The sequence below is a fragment of the Malus domestica genome, chromosome 16 (assembly GCF_042453785.1).
Source record: "Malus domestica chromosome 16, GDT2T_hap1".
In the NCBI taxonomy this organism is placed as follows: domain Eukaryota; kingdom Viridiplantae; phylum Streptophyta; class Magnoliopsida; order Rosales; family Rosaceae; genus Malus; species Malus domestica.
The window spans coordinates 22,963,850-22,990,400 of record NC_091676.1 but is presented as its reverse complement, the minus strand read 5'-3'; the positions used below and the strand labels follow the sequence as shown (position 1 = coordinate 22,990,400).

The 26,551-nt window shown below is 39.7% G+C and overlaps 3 protein-coding genes across 3 annotated transcripts; all 3 read right to left on the bottom strand.

Annotated features, from left to right (window-relative positions):
* Positions 1-16,350: 16,350 nt before the first annotated feature.
* Positions 16,351-18,638, bottom strand: LOC103405344 (probable indole-3-pyruvate monooxygenase YUCCA3). The gene is made up of 3 exons (XM_008344329.4): positions 17,861-18,638; positions 17,329-17,700; positions 16,351-16,804 (listed from the first exon to the last, which is right to left on the bottom strand). The coding sequence occupies exons 1-3, from the start codon at positions 18,539-18,541 to the stop codon at positions 16,577-16,579; spliced, it is 1,281 nt and encodes a 426-aa protein (XP_008342551.1). The 5' UTR covers positions 18,542-18,638; the 3' UTR covers positions 16,351-16,576.
* Positions 18,639-21,212: 2,574 nt separating this feature from the next.
* LOC139193066 (secreted RxLR effector protein 161-like) lies at positions 21,213-22,180 on the bottom strand. Its single transcript, XM_070816023.1, has 2 exons — positions 22,034-22,180; positions 21,213-21,521 (listed from the first exon to the last, which is right to left on the bottom strand). Exons 1-2 carry the CDS (start codon positions 22,178-22,180, stop codon positions 21,213-21,215), a joined length of 456 nt encoding a protein of 151 aa, XP_070672124.1.
* On the bottom strand, positions 22,181-23,821 carry LOC139193065 (uncharacterized). The gene is made up of 3 exons (XM_070816022.1): positions 23,239-23,821; positions 22,548-22,788; positions 22,181-22,271 (listed from the first exon to the last, which is right to left on the bottom strand). The coding sequence occupies exons 1-3, from the start codon at positions 23,819-23,821 to the stop codon at positions 22,181-22,183; spliced, it is 915 nt and encodes a 304-aa protein (XP_070672123.1).
* Between the last annotated feature and the right edge of the window lie 2,730 nt (positions 23,822-26,551).

Sequence of the window (26,551 nt, the reverse complement as noted above, 5' to 3'; positions counted from 1 at the left end):
TTTGTTGGGTGCATGCCTAAACGTCTTTGGAGCAGATGGTCAAATGAGCGTCGAGGCTATCGTTCAGGCATCGTCCACCTTGGAGCGAGTTCAGGAATCCTTCAGTGTATTCGAGAACACTCTTCGGGCTGAACAAGATCTGAAAGCTGCCATGGCCGTTTAAGACACTTTTCGTTCGAAGATCGATGCTTTAAAGGAGAAAGGGGAAGCCTTGGCCGACCTCGACCGTCAAATGGCTGAGTTGGCAAAACGAAGGTCGGCTATTGCTTCTAAGCTTGCGAAGGACTTCGAGTCTGGCTGCAAAGATTGTTTAACCGAGTATGCGGCGAGCACGAAGCGAGTTGAGCATTTGAAGATGGACAAGAAGAATCGGCAGGCCGAGGTCATAATGGGCGAGGTGCGGTGGCTGGAGCTGAAGGCCCTTCTTGGAACTTTTCTTCCTTCATCGCCTTAGAATATTTTGATTGTAAACCATCTTATTAATGAAATGAAACAAGCTTTACTCTTGCATCTCCCATGTGACTGGGTAGTATTTTTTTAAGAACTTTCCATTAATTGGTAATTTGTGAATAATACCGGTTCGATCTCTAAGATGGTATGCCCCCTTACCGAGAACTTTATGGACGACAAACGGTCCTTCCCAATTCGACGACCATTTGCCGAACCTGGGGTCTTTAATTCCCACGGGTAACACAGTTTGCTAAACTAACTCTCCTTCGTTGAATGTTTTTTGTTTGACTCTTTGATTATAAGCTCACTCAGCAATTTTCTTTTGTGCCACTAGAAGATTGTAAGCGTCAAGCCGATCTTCTTCCAAATCTTCTAACTCTTGTAACATGGCCTGGTTGTATTCGGCGTTGGACAAACTACTCTGCTCGATCATGCATAAAGAATTTACACTTAGCTCGACTGGTAACATTGCGTCATGTCCATAGGTTAACGCATATGGGGTGGTTCCCGTTGCCGACCGGGGTGAAGTCTGGTATGCCAATAAGGCTTCATTCAATTTTAAATGCCACATGCCAAGTCTTTCTTTTATCATTTTTTCAAGAATTCTAATCAAAACCTTATTACTTGTTTTGGCTTGTCCATTCGCTTGTGGATAGTATGGTGTGGATTGCTCAACCTGAATTTTTAAGCTCGCCGTATACTCTTTGAACCTTTCGGCTGTGAAGACTGTGCCATTATCAGTTATGATCATTTCTGGTACGCCGAACCTTGTCACAATATGTTCCTCCACAAAATCGCAAACCTCCTTGGATGTTAATTCGGCGTATGATTTTGCTTCGACCCACTTAGTGAAATAATCCTTTGCCACGAGTATCCATGCATGTTTTGCTACTTCAGAGGATGGTATGATTTTTCCAATCACGTCTATTGCCCATCCTTTGAACGGCCAAGGTTTGGTAACCGAATGAAGTAATTCGGTCGAGGCCCTTTGGATGGGTCCATGAATTTGACACTGGACGCATCTTTGTGCATACTCGATACAATCTTTCAATATGCTTGGCCAAAAGTAATCGTGCCGGCAAAGTAACCAAAGCATCTTGCGTCCTGATTGATGGGCTCCACAAATTCCTTCATGTACTTCTGTGATTGCTTGGGCAGCTTCTTGCGGGCCGAGGCATAACAGTAATAAACCGTCATCGCCTTTTCGATACAACTCATTCTGGTATGAGACATAGTTTGTGGCATGGACCTTTGTCTTTCTGTCGTGTTTACCTCTGGGATTATCAAGGTATTGCATAATTGGCCTTCTTCAGTCGTTTGGTAACGTCTCGACCGTGTAAACATCTACAGGATCCTTCCGTTCCAACAACGAAGGTAAGGACATTACCCGTGTATGGATGACTTGGTCTCGCTGAAGGACTTGTTGATTAACCACAGCCGGACAATATTACCGTAAAATGGGTATCATTGGTCCACTCTTGCCCCCCATGAGTTGTGCTCCAGAGCTATCTAAGCGAGTTCGTCTGCGACGGTGTTCCGTCCACGGGAAATATGATTGAATGACTTGGCCAAGTAACTGGCCACCATGTGATAGGGCACCAGAGTACAACTCATCCATCGAAAAGTTCCATTAAGTTGGTTAATCACAAGCTCCAAATCACCGAAGACGAGGACGCGAGCAACATGCAAATTATGAAGTACGCTAAGGCCGATAACAAGGGCTTGGTACTCAGCCTGATTATTGGTACAATCGAAATCCAACTTGAGCGAAAAGAACCAACGGTATTGGTGTGGTGACTGGAGTACAATCCCTACACCGGTCGATGTTGACGTGCTGGAACCATCGAAATACACCGTCTAATAATTGTCACGTGCTTCCACCATGCCGATTTCAACATCGGTGCCCCCGAACCCATATGGAGAAGGGTGGTGGGCTAAGAAATCAGCAAGCGCTTGTCATTTGACGGCTTTTTGTGGGACCTGTTGATGCACAAAATCGGAGGGTTTTGGAACAATGTAAATCAGACCGTGAATCTGCAAGAAAGTGAATAACACAAGATGTATTGTGGTTCACCCTAATGTTTGGGATACGTCCACACTGATATTGTATTTCTCTGACTGTATGTATGGATTACAAGGGTGAGGGGGAGTCCTCCAGAGAAAGAGAGTGTTGTTGTGTTTGTGAGGGTATTGCCCTCTGTTAGGTTCCCCGAGTCCGATTTGTAAGGAGGGAAGAGTCCCCTTTTATAGAATAAGGGGCTTCTCCTTTTACATAATCATATGGGGTGGGTAATGAGGCCCAATGTATCAAAATCTGAGGCCCAATATGTGTGGTACCAACATGACGTACTGCAAACTAAACTTTGATAATGCCAGAGTTTTGATGTGGCGAAGAACAAAGCCAAGCAAAGCTTCTCAACTGGTGAATAATTGATCTTTGGAGGATGGAGGTGTCGGCTGAGATAGAAAATAGCTTGTTCTCACCCAACATCAGTATCTTGCGTGATGAGGCAATCGATGGATTCTTCGGCTGCAGAAATGTAAAGCTTAAGGGGTTTATCACGTCGAGGCCGTACGAGGACGGGTGGAGTTGCAAGGGCAACCTTGATTTGTGTGAAAGCCGCTCGATGTTCTTCACGCCAATCAAACTTATCTGAGTCCTTAAGTTTCAATAGTGTAGAGAATGCCGTCATTTTGCCAGCAGAATTAGCTATGAATCGGCAAAGAAAATTTATTTTCCCAAGCAAGGACTAGAGTTGTTTTTTGGTCGTCGGTGGTGGGGCGTAAATAATTGCACGGGCTTTGTTCGCGTTGACCTCGATGCCGCGATGGTGGACAAGAAAACCTAAGAAATTACCGGCCGACACGCCAAATGCGCATTTGGCTGGGTACATCTTAAGGTTATGTCGTTGCATGCGAAGGAAAGCTTACTGAAGATCATCAATATGCGTTCGGTGACTTTTTGATTTGACCACAACGTCATCAATATACACTTCTATGGTAGTGCCGATCAGGTCATGAAAAATGGTATTCATCGCGCGTTGATATGTAGCACCAGCATTTTTTTAGACCGAATGGCAGGACTACCCACTCGTAGGTTCCAAGTGCTTCCGGGCAGCGGAAAGTAATTTTATGAACATCGGCCTCAACAATAAATATCTAGTTATAACCAGCATGTCCATCCATGAATGACAGCATGTCGTGATTAGCCGCGGCATCGATTAGCAAATCTGAAATTGGCATGGGATATGCATCCTTAGGTATTGCCAGATTCAAATTTCGAAAAAAATCAATGCAAATGCGTAGGGCCCAATTTTTCTTGAGCACTGGTACGATATTCGCCAACCACTCTACGTATCGAACGGTTCGGATAAACCTAGCATTTAACAGTCGAATAATTTCATTTTTTATGCCGAGCTGTACTTCAGTCAAGAATCGACGAGGAGGTTGTCGAACAGGCTTGCAACTAGGTTTGATACGTAATTCATGTTCGACAAGGGTCCGGTCGAGACCCGGCATCTCATGATAACTCCAAGCAAAACAATCTTTAAACTCGTGAAGCAATTGATAAAGTTCCACTTTCATGGCATGGGGTAATAACGCATTAATAAATAGCGACCGAGGATCATCGGCCGTTCCAACATTTATTTCCTCTAAAGGATCCTTAACTTAGGGTCGGCTGTCGTCGAGCTCGTTTTCCTCTAGAGGATCCTTAACTTAGCGGCCTGAACTTTATCCAACGATAGTACCGGGCCGTTATCCTCTTTGACCAAAAATTGGATTAAGTTGATGCCGGAATGCGGGTGTTTGGAAATAGCATACCAATGGGCCAGCAGGCGTTCCATCGTGGATGAAACCGCAGCCCAACACCTCTCGCTTTTGATGTCAATCATCAGTGGTGGGGAGTAAATTGGCCAAATCGAGTTTTGCCGAATCCTGGTGGACAGTCTCGGCACCTACCTTAATGGCTTTCTGGACTGAGATCCGAGTCGGCCGTCCATCTTCATTAAAACCTTGTAGGGTAATATAGCCGACGTGATCATCATAATAGTGGGCTTGAATCATGTTGGTTTCAAACGGCTGAGTATCAGCTGGGTGGACCACGACCGATTTACCATCCCAAAAAATCAGGACTTGGTATAAAGAAGAAGGAATGCAATTCGTTTGATGAATCCAATCCCTACCGAGCAAAGCATTATATTCGGTTTTGGAGTCGACGATAAAAAAATACGATCATGTGATTATGACCTGCGATGTTTACCTTTAGAGGGAGTACTCATTTGGTTTGGACTTGTCACCGACAAAGCTACTCATGGTTATTCCTGAAGGAATGAGTTCGTCGGTGGATCGTTGTAATGCTTTCATGACGGATACATGCATGATATTGACTGTTGCTCTGCAATCGACGAAAATCTTGGGGATTGGTTAGCCTTCAATATGGGCCGTGACATACAACGATTTTAAATGTTGAAGATTAGTCGAGGAAGAACGGGGAAACAAGATGTCCAAGGTTGTTTTAAGTTTATCGTCGCCGTTAGTTGACTCGTCTTCAGTAGGAATGACGAAATCAACTTGTGTTTCCTCCTCGGTGACCACATCACAGTCCAAGGAACTTGGTTGGTGTGTAGTCAGCTGAAATTCGGCAGGAAGAACATGAACCATGCTGATTTCCATATTTTCAAGGACTGAATGGCCCATTGGATCCTGGTCGTCAGCTTCCGGAATGGTGAGGACTGTATCATCGTGTGTTGGAGTATTCGCAGTCGGCTCGCTGTGTGTCTCAACATATTCAGGCGCTTATGCCACACAATCCGACGCTGTATCCTATTGACTGTCGTCCTCGGGCTTGCATGCATCTGGTGTCAGACTCTGCTCCTGTCGTATTTTGCGAGCTCGTTCCTCATAGGAGATCCGGGCATTCCTGGTGTCCAGGTAAACGTCCAGACGTGCCACCCGCTCTATCTCATCAGTCGTTAATCCAAATAAGGAGACAGTCGAAAACACTTTGAAGTGATATCGAAGGTGTTGAAGGTATTCAAGAGAAAAAGGGAGTTCGGCTGTGTTAATATCCGTGTATAGGTCGACCTCGAAGTCAAAAACCCTAGCCTCTCGAATGTGCTGGAATCTAGCTTTTATTGCTGGATCAGTGGTTTTTTGGATGATCTGCTCAGTATCGGGGCAAGTTAATGCCAGGTCAAGAGCTTCTTGGCAGGCCTTGGGCAACCCATACAAGTCGTTGGCGGAATATTTCTTATGAAATTCTTTCATATATTCTAATGATTCGCCGAGGAATGGGGGGTGCAGATTCCTCCGAACTCTGATTAGTGGTTCTTTCAAAGGTAATGGGGGCAGTTAGCTTTCGGCCTCTTTCTTAAATTGCTCAAAACGAGCTTTCATTTCCCCGGGCCGAAGAAGAAGTTTGATGCGCTTTTCAGCTACTTCAATGGTAGTTTCGAAGTCCCGATTGGTTTCCTTTTGCCCTTATAATTCAGCCATGATTGTTGGGGTTGGCCGATCATCTCCGCTTCCTGCCGTCTCTTTCGGCTACCATTTAGTGGCCGAAACAGGCTGGGCCGCTTACCGTCGAGCCAAGCAATCTATATGTTGATGTCGATGTTTTTGAGATTTGGAGAGCGCGGTATACATGCCGGTAGGAGAATTGTAGCTGTACCAACGTTGGTCAAGTGGTTCAGGTGGCCTGAAGGTTTTTGGATTTGCGGATGAGCTCGAACTACTGGAATTACGGGAATAATAATCCTTATTGTAAAACGGTGCGTCGAAATCAAGGTGATGTCTAACCGATGTAGGACCATCTGTCTGTTTCCTTGGGCCGAGCCTGTCAAATACTTTCTGGCGCTGGCCTTCACTAGGTTCCTTTGAAGGTTTCGTTGTAATTTCTAATTGGTGTTGTGATGTCGGCATCTGTATCGGAGGCAGTTTCCTCTTGGACTCAGTTAATACCACGTGTGCCTTACAATTGCTCCACAGAACTATCGGCCTGTCATTTCCATCTTCGCTGGAGTTTGACATGGACTCGACTATGGCAGGTCCTGAGAGTTCGGCGGGTGGTGCATTAGAAAACAAGTCAATCTTGAGTCGAGGTTGGGAACATTTCTTTAGGATATGTGGTACTATTGGCCCGCCATTTCCTTCATCATTGTAGTTTGACATTGGTTCAACTATGGCTGGTCCTGAGAGCTCGGTAGGTGGCGCATTGGAAAATAGGTCGATCTTGAGTCAAGGCTGGGAGCTTTGCTTTCGGATGTGTTGTACTGGGGCAAATTCGACCTTCTTTTTTCCTTTGCTCTTGGGCAAATGGTACCATGCCGACTGTCACTGAAGGGAATGGATCCGTATCCACTGTCATGCGTTTTTTAGGAAACTTTAACTTGCCTTTATCAATCCAGCTCTAGATATCATCACGAAATATGACACAATTATTTGTTGCATGCTTTGTCGAGTTATGGTATTTACAATATGTCCTTCCTTTAAGGTCTTCAGCCTTGGGAATATTATGCCCTGGCCGAAGTTTAATGATTTTCGATAATAGCAATTGATCAAAAATTGCTTCGGCCTTTGTGATATCAAAGGTATAAACTTTTGATGTTTTTGCTATTTCTTCAGTGGCCGAGTGGGTTTTGACCTCCTTGGAATTAATTTGAGTCAATGCCTTGCACACGTATGGTTTATCTATAACTATCTCAGCCGCGTCCATGCTGACGTATTGAGATTCCTCACCTTCGGTTGACGCGTAATTAACCGTAAGGTTTTTGTAAATCGTCTTTCGAGATGGGGATTTCAACATCTTCTCTTTTCAGAGCAAATAGTCATATTGCTCGACATGCTGGGCTAATTCATACATATCCCGAAAGTTTGCCTCCAAAAATTTCTTTTTATATTCTACGTCGAGTCCGTTCAAAGCAAGTCTAACAAAATCGACTTCAGGGAGAGGTACTCGGCACCAATTCCTGGCCGATTTGAATCTGGTAAGATAATCCATTGGTGACTCATCAGATGCTTGAGTCATCCTTACCAACGAAGAAACTAACATTTCTATCCCTGGCCGATAAAATTGCTCGTGAAATCTCTCGACCAATTCCTCCCAGCTTTGGATGGAATTAGGTGGAAGGTTGATATACCAGGAAAATGCTGAACCGGTCAATGAAAATTTGAACAGCCCCAGCTTGTGAAAATCATTGTTGACATCTTCGCATTGCGCGGTGAAACGAGCCACATGTTCTAACGAGGATAAAGACGATTCTCCAGCGAAAATACTAAAATCTGGAATTTTGAAACCTTTATAATATTCGAACCTTTCCACGTAGGCTGGATATGGATGGATGAATTTAGGGAACTTCGGCCCCTTTTTCATGGCCAAAGCAATCATCCGCTGGACCTTGTTTATATCGACGGACGTTACTTTCACTTTCTGGTCGAGTCCATCTGTCCTGCTACTCGATCCTCATTTTTTTTCTAAGTCAATTGGCTTGAGCCGAGTCGGAACTAGCTCGGCTTGTACTATTGGCAACAGATTATTCCTTGGTAGCAATTGCCAGGAAAGATCGAATGACCTGTCGTCACAGACCTTGCTAACCAGTATTTCAAGCAATCTGTTTTGTACCTCACTGTTACTGCATACCACGTCGTGCAGTTTATCGATTCCTCGACTAAACGTTTGTTTAACCACCCTAGACTGTTCGTCCAGTCGTCTTCGAAGAAACGATCTTGTTGGTAGATCAGAGCCTTCACCATCATCCTCATCACATTCCTCCACTATCCCTTCATTAAGAACGCATGTGTTTTTGTTAGGGATTTCTAGACTGCAAAGCTGACCGTCGAGACCAACTTCATTTTCTCGGCGAGTCGCGCTTGTGGACTCAGGTATCAAGGCACTAAGGGGATTTTGTGCCTATGATACATTTTGTCCTATGTTCTGAATTGGCAAATCAGTTGTTGATTTTCCCATAGCTATTTTCTTTTTAACCGATCGTGTTTCAATTGGAATGAAATTCGTAGTTTAGCACTGGGTCCCACTGGGCGTGCCAAAATGTTGACCCTAAAAACTACCAAGCCTACGTGGCGCGTAGGTCGAGTAACTTATAAGCTAACTACGTCCTTCGGTTAAATGCGGGGCGTGCCAACTCGTCAGTCGAACTCGGCCAAGGAGTAAAATTTGTTCATGTTGCGTTGGGTGTGCAGATGACTTCTGCATCTTGCGATTGCGATCGAGGAAGGAACACCTTTTGGCCTCTTGGGTTCTCGAACTTGAAGACAAGGCTACTATTCTTACGAAGTTCACAAATCGTCGTCGTCGGATTCGGTCACAATGATGGTATTTGTCAAAGTAAACTCATGCCGAATCGACACCAAAGTGTAAGGGCACAAATACTCAAGCGGATATATGTCTTAACAATAAACGTGATTCGCTCGTCGGAATGCCGAACTTTAAATCCCACTTGAGAGTATCCAATCATAAACTAGCTCGGTGTGCAATGTGCCGAGCCTAATAAAATGTAACACTTCACTTCGCTGAGAAGGCTAATGAGATGACCTCGACCAATAAGGATTCGAAAATTCTTTTCGACCGAGACTTGGATAGATAACCAGTCACCCTCGACGCAGTGCTATCGATGCCAACTGAATATGCTGTGAGACCGGCTGGTTCTACGATGATAGTGCTATCTATGCCGATTGAAGATGCCACCGGTTGCCTTCATAGTGCTATTTATCCAAACTAAAGGTGTGTCAGCGAAAAAAGAAAAGGAAAAAAGTCTCAAGGTTGTTGAGAGAATTTGCGCAGGGCAGTTGTATGTTGAACAGGTACTGTCTAGATCGAGTTAAAACCCTACTCGGATTAGGATTTCTTGTTCTAATCAAACACCCTCCCGACCAGTCCTATTTTTACTATGACTTTGAACCCAGTCCTTTATCAAGCCGGATTCACTTTCGGGTTATCAATATCCATATCTCGCCAAGGCTCCTTATTGCGCCAGGATTCGATTACTCGTCTCGCAGCATGACTTGACCGACCTAGGTTAGGAAGCCCATGAACTAAACGATCCACGACAACCTTTTCGTGAGGCTTTCCGGGCCGAGAATAATTCTCGACCCAAACACAAACATAGAAGATTGTAGTAAAAATGAATATTAAGTTGTGATGGAGAACTGAAGAAGATGGTTTGAGTATTTATAGAATAACCATATAAAACCTTTTTCTATTCCAGTCACTTTCACTCTAACTATGTATGAACAATTATATAACAATATTTTTCTTTACAGATAATGCAACTTAGAGCAACTCCACCCTTGTGGATTGCTCGGGGGACAGGCGAGAGAAAAGGGCCCGAGGCCCTGTGGATTTGCTCCAGCGTGAAGGAGCCCGAGCGGAGTTGCTGGCCCAAGCTCCGGGCCTGTGAAGAGTTGACAGCCCATGAGCCCGAGCTTCGGGCCTTTTTTTTAATTTTTTTTCTATCAGGTGCGTGCACCCCACTCGAGCGTGGGGGCGCGTCGCCAGACAACTTTTCAGAAAAAATAGCCCACTTTTCAGACATCAATGTTACTGTTGGGAAGCCACCTAGCTTCCCATGGTCAGTTCGATCTCAACGGCTATTTAACTTGGACCGTTCAATCTCAACGGTAAAAAAAATAAAAAAAATCTTATTTAATATCAACCGTTCGATCTGAGATCAACGGTCGATATTAATATGCTTTATAAATAAATAAAAAAACGAAAAAATAGTTTTAAAATTAAGAAAAGTTACCGTTGTGACACGTGGCACAATTTGGAGTGTTGGAATTCAATTTTTTTATAGATCCAACGGCAGAGATTAATTATTTGAATAACAAAATTAAAAAAATTGTAAAAAAATCCGAAAAAAATATTTGAAATTTTTTTAAAAAAATGTATACTTTTCTATAAATACCTTCTCATTATCATCTACCTTACACCACAATTTCATATGTTCTCAACTACTTTCAGTCACATTCCTATCTTTCTCTCAAAGTTTCAATCCAATTTTTTTCAACAAAATGACTACTGATGCAGGTACGAATTGGACGTCTCTTGAAGATGTTGCATTGTGTACTAGCGGGGTTGAAGTTACTCATAGTTCGCGTATGGGTAATGAGATGCAGTTGCGAGAAATGTGGAGTCTTATTCATACCAATTATCTTGAGAAAATGGGTGGGAGTAGAACCAAAGAATCGATGTCTAGTCGTTGGAAATTATTTAGCCAATCGTATACTATTTGGAGAGACATCGTGGCACAAGCTAGTAGTAATCTTCGAAGTGGGGAAAATTACATAGACCAGGTAACAATATATTATTTATTTGTTTGTACTATACCCAAATTTACATTGTAATTATTTGTTTGTATTATTTATTTGCTACCTACTTTAATTATAATTATTTGTTTGTATTGTATTATTTATTTGTTGCCAATAATTTGTTACCTAATTTAATTATAATTATTTGTTTGTATTATTTATTTGTTACCTACTTTGATTATAATTATTTCTTCTCCCCCATTGTGTAGCTAATTCAAGCACAAGCTTGGTATGGTGCCAAAACCAAAACCAAAAATAAATCATTCAACCGGTGGGAATGTTGGAATATTGTCAAAGATTGTCCTAAATTCAGAGTTGTGTCTGTCGGTCCAGAAGTTGTCATGAACAGCACCCCGCTATACTCTACACCTGATAATGGCTCGCATGAAGATGATGCAGAAGAAGTGCCCGAAACACCCATCCCTGAACAAGCGTCGGGTTCGACCCGTTATCCAATTAGGCCTCAAGGTAAGAAGGCTTCAAAAAGAAAAGGAAGTGGTTCCAAGCATGATTATGCAAAGTACATGGAAGAACTTACTCGCCTGAGTGAATTGACTTTGGCGCGGGAAATGGCGAAATTTAAGGCTGATAAGGCTAGAGAGGAGGCAAAAGCTGCAGCTATTGAGAGAGAATTTCAAGCTAATTAGAGAGAAAGAAAGCTACTTAGGCAAGAAAGGGAACTGGTTAGAGAAGAAAGAATGGCTCAACAAGATCGTGAGATTATGAACACGCCTTTAGAAGGGAAGTCTCCAAATTCTAAATATTTTTGGAAGTCGGAGAAAGAGGATGTGGTGCGTAGGAGGCGTGCAAGATAAGCAAAAGCAAGAGGAGATGGTCCTAGCACGACAAGAGAAGATCATCCTAGCACCACAAATTGGTTAAGTGATGATGATTAGAATACTTTTTGTAATCGGAGCCCATAGTTTTCCAATCACCTTGGGTTGTAATTTATTATTTATTGAATTGAGTATTTTATGTTGTTTCGAATTTATTGAATTTAGTACTTTATTTAAAGTGATAATAAATTTATATAATATGGTAATATATTTATACTATAAGAGAATCTTTATTCAAATGACATAAACACACCAAATAATAAAAACCTCACTAAATGAACTAAAATAAAACACACCAAATAAAATTATATAAACATACCAAATAATAAAAAACACACTAAATGAACTTAATTATCTTCAGCTTGTTTCAATGCCCACTAGTGCTCTATCAAGTCATTTTGCCGGGCATTGTGCATGTCTAACCTTTGAAATGCAGTATATCATTGAATGACCCTTTCATTGTAACGTCCATCCATTTCTAATGGCTCATGTTGCACGGGCTCATCGGTGGCGTCATGCGCACAATATATACGTGTTCTTGAATTGTTCATCGTGTCTGGCTCATATTCATAATCGTACTCATCTTTCACAATCATGTTGTGAAGAATGATGCACGTCATCATGATGGATCGAAGCGACTCTACATCAAACAATCTGGCAGCACCCTTAACGATCGCCCAGCGAGCTTGGAAGATACCGAAACAACGCTCCACATCCTTCTTACACCCCTTTTGACATCTTGCAAAGTGTTTTTCCTTTGCACTTCATGGACGTGGCACTGTTTTGACAAATGTTGACCACCTTGGGTAAATGTCGTCAGCTAGGTAGTATGGCCCGTCGTACATACGTCCATTGACCTCATATGTGACTTTTGGTGCCTTTTCTTGCAGGACATCGTTGAATACTGGGGATTGGGCAAGGACGTTGAGGTCATTTTGATATCCTGGAACCCCGAAAAAGGCGTGCCAAATCCATGTATCAAAAGATGCCACCGCCTCTAAAATGATACTTTTTGCTCATTTTCTGTCTCCATAAACGCCTTGCCATGCACTTGGACAGTTTTGCCATGTCCAATGCATACAATCAATGCTCCCAATCATCCCAGGAAAACCTCGCATCTTGGCCTTCTTCAGAAGCCTTTCCAAGTCCATGTGAGTAGGTTTCCGGAGGTACCTGCGGTGTAGATAGATTCGATTGCTCCGCGAAACCTCATCAAGGACTCAAGAATGGTTGATTTTCCCATCCTCGCTATCTCATCCACTTGGTCTGCAGATGCTCCATATGCAAGCATCCGCAGCGCAGTAGTAATTTTTTGCTCGGGAAGGAGACCCATTGCACCACAAGTATCCTTCTTTTGCATAAAGTAAGAATCATGGTTGCAAACAACAATCCTGATTTTGTTGAACAAATGTCGTTCCATTCTAAAACGACGTCTGAAGTACGTATCAGGAAATGCATTATTATGGACAAAATAATCGTCCAGCAGCTCCTCACCTCGTTGTTGCCTGCTTCTATCAAGTTTTCTGGAACGGGTGGGCCTGCATATCTACCACAGCTTGGATGACTCAACGGGAATGTGAGTCTCTGGCCATTCTTGCTTCGTCATCTCACCTTCTCTGGTCCTCATCCTCTTCCTTCTCATTTTGGGTTATATGAAGATTGAACATTCCTTCAGATTGGTTAAACAATTCTTCCTCTTCTTGATCGATTTCCCACATCATGCTTGAAGAAGAAGGCATTGTAAGTAGAAACTATGAATAATGATACAGATTTTGATTTGGTGAAGAAGGAAGCAGAAACTATGAATAATGATAGAGATATTGAGAAAATTGGTGTGAGATTTAAAAGGATGGATGATGGATTATATGGAGGATTTTGAAATGATTAGGTTGTAGATAGTGTCACGTGGCATGCTGTCATTTGTTAAAAATCTGATCGAAATCTATCCTAAAAGATTCTGAAAAGATAACAACACATGGCACGACGGCATTGGATAAAAATCTTATCGAAATCCATCACCAATAATTATCTTTTCGGATAATGACACGTGACGCAACGATAACGATTTAAAATCTAATAGAAATCTATCCTCAAATATTTTGAAAAGATAACGACACATGGCACGATGACATTGGATAAAAATCTTATCGAAATCTATGACCAATAATAGTCGTTTTGGGTAAATGACATGTGGTTCAACGAGAACGATTTAAAATATCTTATCCAAAATTACAAAAAAAAAATTATTTAGTATTGTTTTGTAAAAAAAAAATTAATAAATATTTTATTGCCTATTGCCAGGGCTATTAAAGTGCAAGGGTGGAGATGCAAAAGATAGTTACTGTTCATTATGACAGTTACTGTTCACAGGGTGGATTGAATAGTGGATTGCCTGGGGGAGGGCTCCAAGGGTAGAGTTGCTCTTAAGATAGTTTTTTTTTTTTTGTTTGATCATAGTGGTTGGGATTATTGGTTAACTGAGTAAATGACATTTTCCCCACTTATATAGGCTGTGTTCCTTGAACTATTCCTGACATGCAAATATGATTTAATTTAGAGTTGGTGATGTGACAATCGACAAGTAATCTGCTACATTATTTGATGAATAAATTTGGTGACTGATTTTATTCGATGATATAGATGCTCTTGGAACACATACGCGCATGCAGATTCAGTTATAAATATATATATGCTTTTGTTATCCGCAGGCATGCACATTAATTTTATGTTCAGTACTAGCTCATGGTAAGTCAGGCTGAACCTTCAGCTCATGCATGGTTGCCATGTCTCTCTATGGTTGCAGAGACCTAATAAAGTACGAGGTTGCAGTCGAAGATCAACAAGAAGGATGAAGCATCTATCAAACATGAAGGAATGGGCTGTTTTCAGGTTGAGCTAGGAAAGGATATGGGTGGTGGCCTCCCCATGTGGTTTCGTATTTTCAGTAGCAGGGTCAAGTAATGAGAACCTTAGAAAATCCCAGTGAGGATTGACAAAAGTGCAGTTGTAGAATTCATTTTGTAGGTTTGAAATGCTGCAAACTTGAGCAGACAAGCTCTGCTTCTTTGCTTGGAAAGAAAGAGGGAGCCACAAGTAGCATATGCAAATGAAGGAATAGGATTGAATTGGTTTTTCTTTGTTTAGAATATTTTTGTTTGTGGTGGTAAAGAAATTTAAGGTGTTCTAGCTTTATCTGCATGTCTGAATAAACAGCATGGAGACTCATATGGGTTGTCCCTTACTGCTACATTCCATTTCCTGAAGAGAGTAAATCTTTCATTCTATTTATCTTTTTTATCTTTTTTTCTTTTCTTGCCAGGGAATTAAAAAAGAAGCTTATCATGCTAGTCAAAGATTTTAGAAGAGAGGGAAAGTGATTAGTAGAAGGGTAGAAGACTGTTGGTTGCTAAATCCGCGCTTTTAGGAGCTAATCCGAATACTTTCTTATGATTAGTAAGTGCTATAAAAATACAATGACTAATATCTAACAGTTAAAAATCTCGAAGTATAGGATACTAGGACACCAAAGACTTTTGAAGTTATGCAGTAATTATAGTTGTAAAACTTTTGTTTGGTGTAAGAGTATTGTTTTGTGATATTCCAAACAGAATGTGTCAAGATTTATGCCAATGTTGACCAAAAGAAAGTTTTATGGCAAATGTTGAAAACCCCAAGGGCTGTATGTATGCTCACTGTGGGGCTCTATCCATGTGCAAGACAACATGGGAGGAGTCTCTCTCTCAAACCTATTTCTATCTGAATTCTGAAACCAGTTAAAGCAGAATCACTTTGATAAGATTTTGATGTTGAGCTGAGGTGGACCAGGGACCCACAGAAGTTATTGGGCCCTTGGTGGACCCATCTTGGGGTTAAAGAGAGCCCATTAGATATGACTAGTGGATCAACTTGTTTTGATGAACCAATCTTGTGTGTAAATTAAGAACGAATATGAGGATTAGGTTGAACAGTGCCTTTTTTTTCTTTTCTGTTTTAAGTTTGAGTTTTATAAGCTATAGTGTTTAGAATAGCAAAACAAACATTGTGGGTAATGCAACAAACAGAGTAAATGTGAGTTAGATCAGTTAGTCAAAACAATGTGTATGTTTTACGTTTGAGTTTTGTAGGCTTGAGTGCTTAGAATAGCAAAATTAACTTCATGTGGTAAGTAACAAATAGAAAAGATGTGGATTAGATCAGTTGGTCAAAGTAGTGTATCAACTTGTTCGCATTTAAATTCAAGTCTTATAGGTTAAAATGATTAGAATTAAAAAAAAAAAAAAAACCTTTGTTTAAAGTAATAAAGAGAGCACATATGAATTGGGTTAGTTGGCTTCTTTGTATATAGTTCGACTCTTATAGGCTAAAGTGATTAGAATAGCAAAAAAAAAAAAAAAAAAACAGTAGCAAAAAGATTTTGACACTTGCAATAGAGAGAGCATGTGTCTGTTTACTCTACCAAAGCAGTGTGTTGGGTTCTTTGCATTAAAGCTCGAGTCCTATAAGCTAGAGTGATAACAGTAGCAAAAAGATTTTGACACTTGCATTTTTCTCTAAATAAATTAAAGGAGAATCAATCAACAAATAAAAAAGAGTACTTAAGAATAAAATATGAATGTGGAGATCATTTCTCGTTAAAATATCAAAAAAAAAAAAGAATTGAGGGAGATGGAGATGGAGATTCTCTTCATTTGACTAGAAATGGATTATTATTAAATTTGAATACAATATTCCACAGGAAATAAAGAATAAGCCACATCTTCCTTTTATGCCCAATTATTTTCATATATTGGGGTTTTTTTTTTTTCTATAGGAGAGGGCTAACTTCTGTATTTTACATTATTTTCTACACTAACTGATAGCAGTTTTGGTTGATTAGTCACCAAATAAATTTTTGTTTTCCCAAAAAAAAAAACGGAAAAAAGAGGAAAATTCCAATTTCTCTGCCATTTTTGCTTCCTCCATATTTAGAAATGTGAAATGCATCTCCTATGGCGCGCTGCAACAGATTTTCTCTTCTGCTTGGTCTCTTCTTTCCAGCTCTTGGAAATGTCCTGTGACACACCAATGGCATCCAATGAGGCTCCAGATAGTCCTCTCCTTGTAAACCCTACTGCATATAGTCCTGCATTCCCTTTCCACCCATTTGGAAATGCATTCTTGGGAATTCCTTCTCGTGAAAAGAATTCATTTTCCTGCACAACATAAACATTCCAAACGAATATTTAGTTTTAAGCCATTTAGTAATTTCATTCATACATGCAGTTTGTAAATGCGGGTGTAATTCATAATCGGAATTCAATCTTTCAAGATTCTGATTACGGATAAGTCTAGTTCTTTTGGTGATGTGGTGATTAAACATCATTCGCATCTATCTTGGAATTTGATTTAAGAGTTCAAAATTCAAACGTTAAAAACATGTTCATTTATTATCTACCATCAATATCAATCCAAAAATGAGTGACTGTTCAATTTTTGATCGTCCAATGACTAAAAGAGCATTTATTTAAGTAAAAGAATATCATAATTGTCACATGGTTTAAATTGAAGGATAAATATGTGAACCTGAATTTTTCCATTTTAAAAATATGTGGTAATAAAAGGGTGTATGGAAATAGGGATAACTTCCATAACTGTCAGATGGATTTGAATTGAAAATAGAAGCTTCCAAACACATAAATATAGAAATATTCCAAGAATAAAATAAAATAATTCTAACCTTGAGCCATGAAGGAACATTGCTCCGATACCCAGTTGCCAAAACAACAGAATCGATCTCAAGAATTTGTCCATCAACAAGTTTAACTCTGTCATGAGAGAACCTTGAGATTCCAGGAACCACCTTGATCTCACCAGATCTTATTTTTTTCAAGGCACCAATATCCAACACTGGAGTTTTCCCTGAAATGTTTTTGAGCTCCAAAGGACCTAAAGATGGCCTTTTCAGACCATATTTTTGAAGATTTCCAAAAAGTAGCCATGTCAGCATCAGCAATATCTTGTCAGCAAGCCAGAGTGGCAGCCATTTCATCAACAAAACTGCCAATTCAAAGGTTGACTTTCCAAAAATCTCCCTGGGCAAGACATGTACCTGTTACCAAAAATAGAGGAAAACGAAACTCATTAAGTTCAAGTTTGACTTGTATTAATAAATAAACGAAGAGTACTAAACTTTCATTAAAAACCTGTCATTGATGAAATTCGAACTCAAACTGTGGAAGGAAAAAAGTTTGTCAAATTTCATTACTCACCGAACCTCGAACCACCATTGAAGGACTTGCATTGTGATTGCAAAGATCAAGAGAGACTTCCATGCCTGAATTTCCGCATCCGACAACTAGTACTTGCTTGCCACGGTAAGCGAGGCCGGACTTGTAGTCACAGGCATGTACAACATTCCCTTTAAACTCTTCCAAGCCTTCGAATTCCGGCACTATTTTCTCCGAATTCTCTCCAGTTGCCACCACGAGCCACCGGCAGATGTACTCAACTTCGGCAAAGGCAGAAGGGTTTGAGTCGCTCGTTGAAATACTCGTCTTGACCCTCCAATGACCAAAGGTTTCATCATACTTGGCAGACTGGACAGTCTCATTGAAATTTGGGCTTATGTCAAAGTGTTGTGCATAGGACTCTAGGTAGTTGATGAACTGGTTTTTTGTGGGGTATTCTGGGAAGTCCTTAGGGAATGGGAAATTGGGTAGTTGGCAGAATTGCTTGGGGAGGTGAAGTTTGAGGCGATCATATGTGCGTTTTTGCCAAAGAGAAGCAATGCAATCGGCTCTTTCTAGGACAATGAAGGGGACGCCTTGTTCTTTAAGGCCAGCACCAACTGCTAGGCCTGAAGGACCTGCCCCTACAATTACAGGACCATTCACCCAAATGCACTTCCTAGCAAAAAAATCAATATCTTGGTCAAATGATTGGTGAACCATTTGGGGTATGTGGTGAGGGAGACAGGAGATTGTTGCACAAAATTAGAAAGAGGGAGAAAATTGGAGAGTTGGTGTTTTGGGAATGGAGAGAGAGAGAGAGAGAGAGAGAATGGAATGTTAGATGTTTTGGAAGTGATGTGTGAGAGGGGAGAGAGGGATGGAGAGGTTTAAATAGAGAGAGAGAGGGTTCTTGGCTTTGAGAGCTAAGCATGTGACTGAGATTTGAAAATGATGGTTTGAGCCTTTGAGAGGGTCATTCATCAAATAATAAGATTTCGGCCGTCTTGTTTTGTGTCATTGCATTAATTAATTCAATTAGCATTTAGAAACCTACCTAACTAAATATGTATCTATACAACCCAATCACGTTCTTATGTATTTTCTGAGTTCAACCTTGTCCGGACGTGAACAATTGCCCCATATAAGTTTATCTTTCTTCTTCTTTTTCTTTTTTCTTTTTTTTTTTGGATCAGATGTCCCATATAAGTTTATCAAAATTTGCATTCTAATAAGGAGTTCAATTACTCATCATATTGTCAATGAGTTTATAGTAGACCTTCAAGTGTCTTGAAACCTTTAGTGAAGTGTGTGCTTCTTCCGTATGTTTATTTTTGTTTTCTTCTATACAAGCCATATTAATTTGGAGGAGGAGGAGGGCAAATACAAAATCTCTAGTTTAAAAAATGAATGTTATTAACCAACCGAGTTACATGTTCCTTCTTTTCTCTTCCAACCTTAGGTGGCGACAAGCCAAGCCACCCACTTGTGGTGACCAAGAAATTAACAATGCTATATTAGATACTCTCAAACCTATGTGAAGGAGCACATGGTTTGTAGCCTCCTTTTTCCAGGGTTGGGTTCCAATAAGATAAGGCGGCCCTATAAACTTAGGCTAGAACTGGTTTTGTGACTTCTTTGGTTTTAACTCCTCCTCCAAGCAGTCAAAATTGTTTTGTCCAATCAGTACTGAATAATGCAACTCAAGAACCAACATTAATTGATCTGCACATGTCCATATTTAACCCACTTTTTGTGCAGACTATATGTATGTATGTATGTATGTATGTATGTATACTTCTTCCTCTTTCTTCATTGACCAGGCTTTGATTGAGGGCATAACATAACAAGTATTTAGTTCCAAAAAAAAAAAAAAAACAAGTATTTGTTTGGGAATATAATCATGGCCACGCAATCTTGAAATTTGTCTTTGATGGAGATTTGATCAAATCATAAGCAAACCGACTTTGGTTTTCTGCAGGAAACATCTAGCTACAAACCCATAACAATCATTAGTTTCTATAAACTATATATATGTCAAATTTTTTTTTTTGGTAAATATAACGCATATGTACATATTGCCCATCAGAATTTAATAGTTTTATTAACACATGTTCAGGTCATTGCCATCGAAAGTTTCAGAAGGTTAAGCAGTAGGAACCATCCAGCAGAAATGTCTATGTTAAACAATGACAACAAACAAGCTAACCGAAGGAAAATGCCACAAAATCCCTTTCATATAGTTGCATACAAAATTTGTTGCTCTAATTCTAGAACATTTTCTTTCTTTGGACATGCTCCAAAATCTAGAATTTGACAATGCAAAACTACAATGTTGCCACATAATTAAACAACAAAAATAGATGGTTCACAAGCCATCCTTTTAACAAATGGGCGAACCAGAATGATTTGTTATATGTGGTATCAACATCATCTTGCTTGTGGACATTATGTTTTTATACATGGAAATGATAATCACACATGCCAGTCTTATCTTCTTACCCCTTTTTTGTCATTAAATTGTATAAATCAAACGAAAACAGAGGATATAATTAATTAAGAGTGTGTAGGGAGACAAAAAGATACAATTGGCACAAGGGAAACGAACTATTAACTTATATATATATATATATATATATATATATATATATATATGTTGAGTTTTGGTTTCACTATTTGTTGTATATTTCATTATGAAGATTACAAGAGAGTGAAGGCAACTCTTATAGAGAGCCAAAAGAAAGCTACAATAGATTGTAGGATAACTACACAAACACAATCCCTAAAATCTACCCTAACAAGTGGAAAAGCAAAAACCAAATTACAAGTAAAGAAGTTTTTTACAAGCAACTAAGAAGAGTTGATGTAAGGTGAATGACAAGCTATGGAAAGTGATTGGTGAATGACAAGCTATGGAGAAAGGTTGATGTAAGGTGAATGATAAGCTATGGAAAGTGATTGGTGAATGACAAGCTATGGAGAAAGGTTGATGTAAGGTGAATGACAAACTATGGAGAAAGGTTGATGTAAGGTGAATGACAAGCTATGGTGAGAATGACAACTCATACATACAACCCATTTATACTTTCAATACACCCCCTCAAGCTGGATCAAGGGGATTGATTGATCCAAACTTGCACAACAAATGCTGAAATTGAGTAAAGTCTAGTGCTTTTGTGAATAAATCAGCAAGTTGATCGTGGCTGCGTGTGAACGCGGTGTCTTTCACCTTGGATTGAACTTGAGCACAAATATAATGGTAGTCAACTTCAATATGTTTGGCCCTTTAATGGAATACTGGATTGGAGGCAATGTGCATGGCAGCTTGGTTATCACAATACAAGGACATAGGTGCCATGCTTGTGAATTCGAGCTCGGAAAGAAGACATTTCAACTATATGAGTTCACAGGCTGTTGCTGCCATAGCCCTATACTCAGCTTCGGCACTAGATCGAGCAATAACAGTTTGTTTCTTGCTCTTCCAAGTAACAAGGTTCCCTCCAACAAATGTGCAAAAACCTGTTGTGGATTTTCGATCAAGGGCATTTCCAACCCAGTTAGCATCTGTGTAGGCCAAGATGTGATTTGATCCATTGTTTTTCATAATTATCCCCTTCCTACTGAGCCCTTGAGATATCGAAGTATTCCCTTGACGATTTCCCAGTGAACTAGAGTATGAGAGTGCATGAACTGACTGGCTAGGCTAACTGAATATAAGATATCAGGCCTAGTAATGGTGAGATAAATAAGTTTCCCAACCACTCGCTGATAAACCCTAGGGTTCAAGAGAGGTTCACCTTTTTCAGGCCACTGAAGTTTGCTACCTAGGGGTGTCCGAGCTGGTCTACATTCCATCATGTTAGCTTCATCTAGAAGATCGAGAACATACTTTCTTTGATTCAAGAACAATCCCTTTGAAGAGGTAGCCACCTCAATTCCAAGAAAGTATTTCAAGGGCCCCAAGTCTTTAATGGAAAATTTTTGGTGAAGTGACTACTTAAGTGTCTTGATTTCACTTATATTGTCACCTGTAATAATTAGGTCGTCAACATATATAAGCACAACCAATTTGCCAGTAATATTACTTCAAACAAACAAAGAAGAGTCAACATGACTCATTTTGAACCCTGCAGCTTCAAAGACTGAACTAAGCTTTGAATACCAAGCTCGAGGGGACTGTTTGAGACCATATATGGCTTTGTGAAGTCTGCAGACCTTGTTGGGTTCATTTTCTCTTGGATGTCCAGGAGGCAACTTCATGTACACTTCTTCTTCAAGATCCCCATGAAGAATCACATCCATTTGGAATAAGGGCCATGCATTATTGACTACCACAGACAACAATACCCTCACTGTGTTCATTTAGGCAACAGGAGCAAAGGTCTCCTTATAGTCAATGCCATAGGTTTGAGTAAAGCCTTGAGCTACTAACTGTGCCTTGTGTCTTTCAATGCTGCCATTGGAGTTGAATTTAGTCTTATATATCCACTTACTTCCTATGACCTTCTTGCCATTTGGAAGATTCACCACACTCCATGTCTAGTTGTCATTCAGAGTTTGAAGCTCTTTAGTCATAGCATCTTTCCACTCAGGCATGCATTTGGCTTCATGAAAATTCCTTGGTTCGAAAGTGTGGGACAATTTGTTAAGGAAAGAAGTATGAGAATATGAGAATCTGTGATAAGAAATGGTTGTAGAGATAGGAAGCCTTGCAGTGTAAGTAACATACTCTTGTAACCTCACTAGTGGATGTCTATCTCGTGTAGGATTTCTTCTTGGTGCACTTATAGCTTGCTGATTTGGTTGAGCTTCTGATGGTCCAGAGGAGCTTGGCACTGCATCAATTACACTCTCAGTGAGTTGAGAATTATCAATGTTGATATGAGCAGGAGTGACTTCATGAATTTCTGCTGGAATAGGTAGTGGAAATAGGTCCATAAGATCTTCCATATTTGCATTAGGCTCCAACCCTTTGTGGAAATAAGGTGAATATTCATCAAATCGCACATCTCTAAAGACTGTCAGCTCCCCTTGTTAGGGTTGTACACTTTGTAACCCTTTTGAGAACTGGCATATCCCATCAGTTGAGGAACAAGCTGAATGAAATGTTTTTGGAGTGACTCCACCCTTCCCATCTTTGATCATCCTGCCTTCCCTATCAAACTTAGGCTTTAACTCCGGATGAAGAATCCAACATTTTTCTCTCAAATGTCCCTTCATGTTGCAATAAGAACATTTCTAGTCTGCTTTCTTGCCAAGCACCCTATCACCAGTTGCTTTGTGATTTGTCGTGAAAACCCTAGCTTCAGAGTTGGATTTGGGCTCAACGTTCATCACTCTTCGTCGAGTTTCCTCTCTCTAAACTGCATGACACACACTAGTAAAAGAGGGCAGCTCTTGAGTCATTAACAAGTGACTACGCAGGTCTTCATACTCCGTTCCCAAGCTTGCTAAGAGTTGAAACACCTTGTCTTCATCAGCCCTCTTGAGTAGCACAACGGAATCAGTCGTGTGTGGACGATACATATTGAGTTCATTCCACATGGATTTCATACTTCCAAGGTGTTGAACAAATGAGTGATCACCTTGCTTTAAACTAGCCACACTCTTCTTCAATTGAAAGATGCGAACTGAGTTGTTTTGGCTGCCATACATATCTTTGATAGACTCCCATAGGAGAAGGGAAGACTCTGAGTAGCTGAAAAGCTCATACAATTTTGGCTCCATGGAGTTAAGTAACCAAGACATGACCAGTTGATCAGTAGCATGCCATGCATCGTAAGTTGGTGAAGTGGATTCTGGGGGCTTTAAGCTTCCATTGATAAACCCTAGCTTCGATCTTCCTCCTAGAGCAAGTGACACAGCTTTTGACCAAGGAAGGTAGTTGAACTCGTTCAGTAGCACCGAGCAAAGTCGTTGATTTGGATTGTTCTCAACCCTTTGGGTTAAGTTTGGGGAAGAGGATGAGGCACTGTCGGCACTATACACATTTTCTTCTGCCATCTCTATCGATGATAAGCAAATGAAGAAGTAAAAAAAAATGAACAGAGTCAGGACCCTATGGTTCCTGCTCTGATACCATGTTGAGTTTTGGTTTCAATATTTGTTGTATATTTCATTATGAAGATTACAAGAGAGTGAAGACAACTCTTATAGAGAGCCAAAAGAAAGCTACAATAGATTGTAGAATAACTACACAAACACAATCCCTAAAATCTGCCCTAACAAGTGGAAAAGCAAAAACTAAATTACAAGTAAAGAAGTTTTTTACAAGCAACTAAAAAAGGTTGATGTAAGGTGAATGACAAGCTATGGAAAGTGATTGGTGAATGACAAGCTATGGAGAAAGGTTGATGTAAGGTGAATGATAAGCTATGGAAAGTGATTGGTGAATGACAAGCTATGGAGAAAGGTTGATGTAAGGTGAATGATAAGTTATGGTGAGGATGACAACTCATACATACAACCCATTTATACTTTCAATAATATATATATATATATATATATATATATATATATATATATCTAACCTATATGTATCTATTAAGAGATAATTGGAGCTTTATTTCCTGAACTATAAAAATTAAAGAGTATTGGTTCTTGAACTTGTTATAATGTGGAGCAATGGTTCTTTTGACTAACTGTGTTAAAATTTTCATCCATTTTTTTCCTTTCTAAATCCTTTATTTTGGTTTGTTTGTTAAAAAAATAGTTTATTTTGGATGAAATTTCTACCGGAGTTAGTAAAAAAGATCATTACCCACATTATAATAAGTTCTTCTTAAAAAAAATAGAAGAACTGGTGGCAAGCCACGGTTATCCATCCATTTCGAAGGCCGGGAAGACTCACCCACATTATAATAAGTTCAATGAGCAAAGTTCCATTTAGGCCAAATTTTAAGAACCATTTTCCCAATTTTCTCATATAGTAATGGTTAGTTGGTAGAAGGTGTTCCGTAATCTCCGGGTACCTCTCTCTCTAAACTGGTTGCTATATATGCACATGCTTTATTGGTTTGTATGGAAGTGATGTTTAAGTATAAGTTTAATCAAACAGTCATTGGATATTATACAATTTGGCAAGAGATTTTCTGTCAAAGCTAATAATATTAGCTATTGATTTGATGAATTTTGACTGAGTGGCATGTCAATGGCTCCACACAGGTTGGTGAATGTAACCTTTGTGCCTGTGCAATGCACCTCCTGCTCTGACCACCATAAGATTTCTTATGGAAAACTAATGAAAAATATTTGAAAACTTTGAGTTTTAACAATAAGGATAAAATAAAGGATAAAGTGAATGGTATCAGGATTGACTTTTTAGTGTAAAAATATGATTTTTTGTTAAAGTAAATAGTACCAGGAGCTTTTTATTAAAGTTCCATTTTTTCATAAGCATCAACGATAACAAGGAGAGCTGATTTTTATATATCATTTTTAACCAACACCCTCCTCGTAAATGATCGTAAAATGATATTAAACCACGACCTCTTTATTAATAATATTATTGAACTCTTAACTTTTTTATTAAGTGAGAATGAACGATTCGAACTTTATACATCTTCAAACATTATAACATAAAATTATTAAATTTATAGCTAGCTAGTTGGTAGTTAGACTCTGACCTTAAGAACGAAGGCCGCAGGTTAAAGAATTTACTACTAAATCTTTAAACTCCTGCCTAAAGTACTAAATCTATTGACTTATCATTTCAACACGACTCATAAACCCACTGATGAGACAAAAGAGGAGAGAGATGCCTAAGTCAATGGTAGATGGTTGGTTGCTCTATCTGAAGCATTTTAGGGACACCTGCCATCAGCTACCATCTTACCGGAACATTTTTCATTTTATTTACCTTGCAATATTGTATGATGGTTTAAACTGTTTATTTTTTATCATTTTAAAAGTTAACTTAAAAAATTAACTATTTAAATTAACAATTGTTTAGTTGTTCAATTAATATTGTCATTTTTTTTAGGGTAAAAGACTGTTTACTACCCTAATGTTTCGTGGTTTTCAACATTTAGTACATCAAGTTTTTTTCGTCTCAGAGTCATACCTAAAGTGTAAATTTTGGGACAGTCTCATACATTCGTTAGTCAAACTGTTAAGTTTTTCGTTAACTGTGACGTGGCGCACTGACTGGGCGCCACGTGTCATCCACGTTTTTTTTTTTCTTTCTTTTCTTTTCTTCTTCCTTCTTCTTCCTCTTCTTCTTCTTCCTCCGATTGCAACTTTCTTTTTTTTTATTTTTTCTTCTTCCTTCCTTCCTCCTTCCTTTCCCTTTCTTCCCCTTCTTCCTTCTTCTTCCTTCTCATTCTCCTTCTTCTTCCTCCGAAATCTGGGGAAGTTTGTTTTTTTTTTTTTTTTTCTTTCTTCTTCTTCCTCCTTCTTCCTTCCCCTTCTTCCTTCTTCTTCCTTCTCCTTCTTCTTCTTCTTCCTTCTCCTTCTTCTTCCTCTTCTTCTTCCTCCGAAATCTGGGGAAGTTTGTTTTTTTTTTTTTTCTTTCTTTCTTCTTCTTCCTCCTTCTTCCTTCTTCTTCTTCTTCTTCTTCCTCCGACTGCAATTTTTTCTTCCTCCTTCTCCTTCTTCCTTCCCCTTCTTCCTCCTTCTTCTTCTTCTTCTTCCTCAAAAAAAAAAAAAAGAAAAAAAACACTTTCATCTTCCCCCAAATTCGGAGGAAGAAGAAGAAGAACGAAGAAGGGGAAGGAAGAAGGAGAAGGAGGAAGA

Bases quoted from the DNA above. Each gene is read 5' to 3' on its own strand.
- LOC103405344 (XM_008344329.4), bottom strand. From the start codon at position 18,541: ATGGTTCACCAATCATTTGACCAAGATATTGATTTTTTTGCTAGGAAG. The intron at 17,701-17,860 runs GTGAGTAATGAA...TTTTGGTAACAG, and splicing joins CAATGGTGGTTCGAGGTTCG to GTACATGTCTTGCCCAGGGA. The intron at 16,805-17,328 runs GTTAGAATTATT...TATGTTGTGCAG, and splicing joins ATGTTCCTTCATGGCTCAAG to GAAAATGAATTCTTTTCACG.
- LOC139193066 (XM_070816023.1), bottom strand. From the start codon at position 22,180: ATGAACACAGTGAGGGTATTGTTGTCTGTGGTAGTCAATAATGCATGG. The intron at 21,522-22,033 runs GTCTGCAGACTT...ATATTCAGTTAG, and splicing joins GAGAAAATGAACCCAACAAG to CCTAGCCAGTCAGTTCATGC.
- LOC139193065 (XM_070816022.1), bottom strand. From the start codon at position 23,821: ATGGCAGAAGAAAATGTGTATAGTGCCGACAGTGCCTCATCCTCTTCC. The intron at 22,789-23,238 runs GTAGTCACTTGT...ATTTCCACAAAG, and splicing joins AACGGAGTATGAAGACCTGC to GGTTGGAGCCTAATGCAAAT. The intron at 22,272-22,547 runs GTATGTTACTTA...CTCCAATGGCAG, and splicing joins CCACTAGTGAGGTTACAAGA to CATTGAAAGACACAAGGCAC.